The sequence below is a fragment of the Asterias rubens genome, chromosome 9, assembly GCF_902459465.1.
Source record: "Asterias rubens chromosome 9, eAstRub1.3, whole genome shotgun sequence".
NCBI lineage: Eukaryota > Metazoa > Echinodermata > Asteroidea > Forcipulatida > Asteriidae > Asterias > Asterias rubens.
In genome coordinates this window covers 11,186,085-11,190,076 of record NC_047070.1, presented here as the reverse complement: position 1 = coordinate 11,190,076, position 3,992 = coordinate 11,186,085, and the positions used below count along the sequence as shown (strand labels likewise).

Sequence of the window (3,992 nt, the reverse complement as noted above, 5' to 3'; positions counted from 1 at the left end):
CGGGTTGGTGGCTGGCGCTGTTAATGGACCGAGCCGGAGGCGAGGTCTGTTAACAGCGCCAGCCACCAACAATGAACCTGATGAAACCAGCACACCTCAAGGACCTTCCTCGTCACAACAAGGCACATCAACTGCGATAGAGCCTGCAAGTGACAACTACCCCAGAGATGACTCACCCAAGCCTTCATCAACAGATTGGTCACAGACGTACAAAGTACCTTGGCATAAACTCCCTGCAAAACTTATTGAAGCTTGCAAGAAAGGACAAAAGCCTGACCCAAAGGACAGGAGAGCAATAAGAATAATTATGGATGAAATCAACGGAGTGCATGTGACCCCTAAGAGAAAAGAACTGCGAATTGTTGCACAACAAGTTGTTCGAAAATTCAGCAAATCTTTCGCTGATACTATCAATGGTGTGACAATAGGCGATGGATCGTCTACTTTGCTGCAACAGTTAGAAAGTAGAACGGAAAACCTCCAAAGGCAATCAGGTCTTAATCGCCTCCATAAACAAGCTTCAACTTCTAATGAAAGTGAATCATTGCATAAGAAATCGAAAACAAAATTCAACAGCTATGGATGTGTAAAGGGTCAGTGGCAACCCAGATTTTCTGGAAGGGGAGTCGCATGACACACAAGAGCAGAAAAGGGAACTGCTGAAGGATGAGTATGAAAAACTGCCATGGTGTACACAAACCGTGGATGACAACATGAAAGCCACGTACAGCACACAACGCTTTGAAATAAACAATGGAAAGAGCGTTGAGGATGTTCTTAAGCAGTGGCCTTTCCTTGCTGAGGAGAAATGGCTCTTAGACCATTTCCACTCCCTAACAGGGATTGACTTACAAGAGTTACTAAATGATTCTCTTATGTCAAAGGCATCCAGGCTGTTTGAATATCTCAAAACCAAGAGTAACCCTGCATCATTGGTAGAAGTTGTTCATCAGATCAAAACCACTGTAAGCAAACAACAGAATAAGCTGGCAGTTATCCAATGTCTACCCTGTCTTCTACATGTAGCTGCATATTTTAAAGAAGATATATATGTTCTCATCCGCTGCTATGATGTAAGTACAGTACATGTACATGTACATGTGTACATTGTATACTCAACTCATTTGAAGTTGCTTAAAGGCACTGGACACGTTTGGTAATTGTCAAAGACCAGTATTCTCACTTGGTGTATCCCAACATATGCACAAAATAACAAGCCTGTGAAAATTTGGGCTCAATTGGTCATCACAGTTGCAAGAAAATTATGAAATAAATAACACCCTTGTTGTACAAATATGTTTGCTTTCAGATAGAAATAAAAGGCTTCAGCTGAAGTCTTTTAATATTTTAGTGAGAAATTACCTATTTCTCAAATACTATGTTACTTAAGAGGGAGTCGATTCTCCCAATGTGTTATACTATCAACAGCTCTCTGTTGCTCGTTACCAAGTAACTTTTTTTGCTAATATATATTTTGAGTAATTACCAAACGTGTACAGTGCCTTTAACAAAAGGAATAATGATACTAGATTTTTTGAGTTCTCCTGCCAGACTTAAGCCAGGGTCGTACTTTACTTCACGTGAATGAGAATGCAAAGCTAATTGTAATGTAAATATTGCAGATTCGCATGAAACATTCACACCAGTGAAGCACAATTCAACTTCGGCAACTAGCTTGTCAATATTTTGTTGTGGATAAATTATTTCAAAGCCAAGTTTGGTACAAATAATCTTCCTAACCTTGCTGTTGGTTGTTTTAACAGGTTACTGAGGGTTGATTTTTTTACTAACTTTAGTCATAAACATTTATGCATTTGTAGGACATGGTGACAAGAAATGACATCAGTGACCTTCCCTCTACACCCTGCATTGCAGTTATCGGTAAGTTTTTTGGGTGGACCCTAAAACCCTTTAAACTTCAGAATCATACAAACACTGAAATATTTTACTAAAATACAAAATGAAAAAAAAAAGGAATTTTATATCAACTTCTTAGTGGTATATTTTGTATTTTGTATCATTTGTTCCAAGCATGCGAACAATACAACCATTAAGAAGTACATACCTATAAATAGTAGTAAACTTGCGGGTACAAACCATGTGTAAAATCTCTTTTGGGAGGAGTGTTGGCTCTGAAAAGAGCCAGTATACTCTGCTCGTCTTCAGGAGAAGACAAGCAGAGTATACTGTTGGAAACGTCAAGACCAAACCGGCTCGTTTCAGAGCCAACACTCCTCCCAAAAGAAATTTTACACATGGTTGTACCCGCAAGTTTACTACTATTTATAGTTACTTCTGACTTTCAACACCATGCAAAGCTTCAAACACCACTTAATACAACCATTGCATGCAAATATCCAAAAGGCTTATTATGGTTATCTATTCGTATGAAATTTTCACAGGTTTGTTTTATGATTTGTTTTTTGAAAGTTAGATCATTTGATTGAGTGTTTTCATCCAAAAACTCATGATCTACCTTCCTCTCAAAATTGAGGTAGAATACTGAAAATTTAATATAATTTGTTGTAGGAAACATGTACTCGCCTAATGCTAAGCATTATCTTGCAATCGATGGCAATATCATCAACTCGGTGAAGTCAGACAAAGCTTTAACCACGATGTTTGCAGCCTACTATGTTTTCAACATTCACTACACTAAGGAGGCATCCTGCACCCTAGATTTTGTTCAGAGGTAAGTTGAATTTGACTGGAATGCAACAGTCTTAACCTGTTAAAGGCAGTGGACACTATTGGTAATTGTCAAAGACTAGCCTTCACAGTTTGCAGTTAGTGTATCTCAACATATGCCTAAAATAGCAAACCTGTGAAAATTTGAGCTAAATCGGTCATCGAACTTGCGAGATAATAATGAAAGAAAAAACACCCTTGTCACACGAAGTTGTGTGCGTTTAGATAGTTGATTTCGAGACCTCAAGTTCTAAACTTGAGGTCTCGAAATAAAATTTGTGGAAAATTACTTCTTTCTCGAAAACTATGGCACTATAGAGGGAGCCGTTTCTCACAATGTTTTATACCATCAACCTCTCCCCATTACTCGTCACCAAGAAAGGTTTTATGCTAATAACTATTTTGAGTAATTACCAATAGTGTCCACTGCCTTTAACATTGAAATAATTTAATTGTAAACAATTAATGTTGGTAAATTTTTATCCAACAGAAATATTTAAAGGTGCCCTTTGACTTGATTGGCAGGATGGGCTTTAAACACTCTGCTATTTGACCGGGCAGTCTGTTTGATGTATCTTGACACCTACATGTAGATGGAATATTATTGGGGTTTTTTCTTTATTGCATTTGTGGTAATGAGTATTGTTTTTATTTTTTCCCTACATGTCATTGCTCTCTGTGACCTCCAAAAAACAATCCACAGGTTACCTTATCAGTTGGGATTCAAACTCACGACTTTCTGTATTCTAGACCAGATGTCTTCTGAGCAAAGCCAGAGGGCACCACAAACAATTTGAAAAGATTGTAGTCATTGCATGAGTGATAATAACAAAAGTAGTATGTACCGTACTTGTCAAATAATTCTTCTAATGTTTTTCTCCCACAGATTCTTCATGGGAATAAATCCGAGTGATGGGTCAAAGACTGGGGTGAAGAAGAGAGACGGCAATGTCAGTGGTAAAGTCTTTGCACTGGCCACTGCAATGGCCCTCTTCGAAAGTGACTGGACACAAACAAATGAGCAGTAACTTTGATAGACTTAATTCAAAACTTAACTGAGGAAGTAGCAAAACATTTTCTTTTAAAATTTGTAGAGGTTACAATAATTACAGTACTTACCCCCCCCCCCATTTTTTTTTAATACACGGGCCCAATTTCAATGAGCTGGCTAAGCGAAAATCAGCAGAGGACCAGTCACCATTTTTTGCTGATACATGTAACATGTTTCTGCTTAGCAAATTTGTTCATTTCTAAGCAGATTAGTCTGCTCAGCATGTCTATGAAGTTGGCCCCTGTCCGTGTTG

General features: G+C 38.2%; 1 protein-coding gene across 1 annotated transcript; it reads left to right on the top strand.

Annotated features, from left to right (window-relative positions):
• The first annotated feature begins 713 nt into the window (after positions 1–713).
• Positions 714–3,716, top strand: LOC117294738. The gene is made up of 4 exons (XM_033777252.1): positions 714–965; positions 1,821–1,881; positions 2,530–2,692; positions 3,575–3,716. The coding sequence occupies exons 1-4, from the start codon at positions 714–716 to the stop codon at positions 3,714–3,716; spliced, it is 618 nt and encodes a 205-aa protein (XP_033633143.1).
• Positions 3,717–3,992: the final 276 nt, after the last annotated feature.

What these genes read in the sequence shown, in the direction of transcription:
- LOC117294738 (XM_033777252.1), top strand. Translation starts at nt 714, where the DNA reads ATGAAAGCCACGTACAGCACACAACGCTTTGAAATAAACAATGGAAAG. An exon ending in TTCATCAGATCAAAACCACT is followed by an intron (nt 966 to 1,820) that starts GTAAGCAAACAA and finishes ATGCATTTGTAG; the next exon opens with GACATGGTGACAAGAAATGA. An exon ending in ACCCTGCATTGCAGTTATCG is followed by an intron (nt 1,882 to 2,529) that starts GTAAGTTTTTTG and finishes AATTTGTTGTAG; the next exon opens with GAAACATGTACTCGCCTAAT.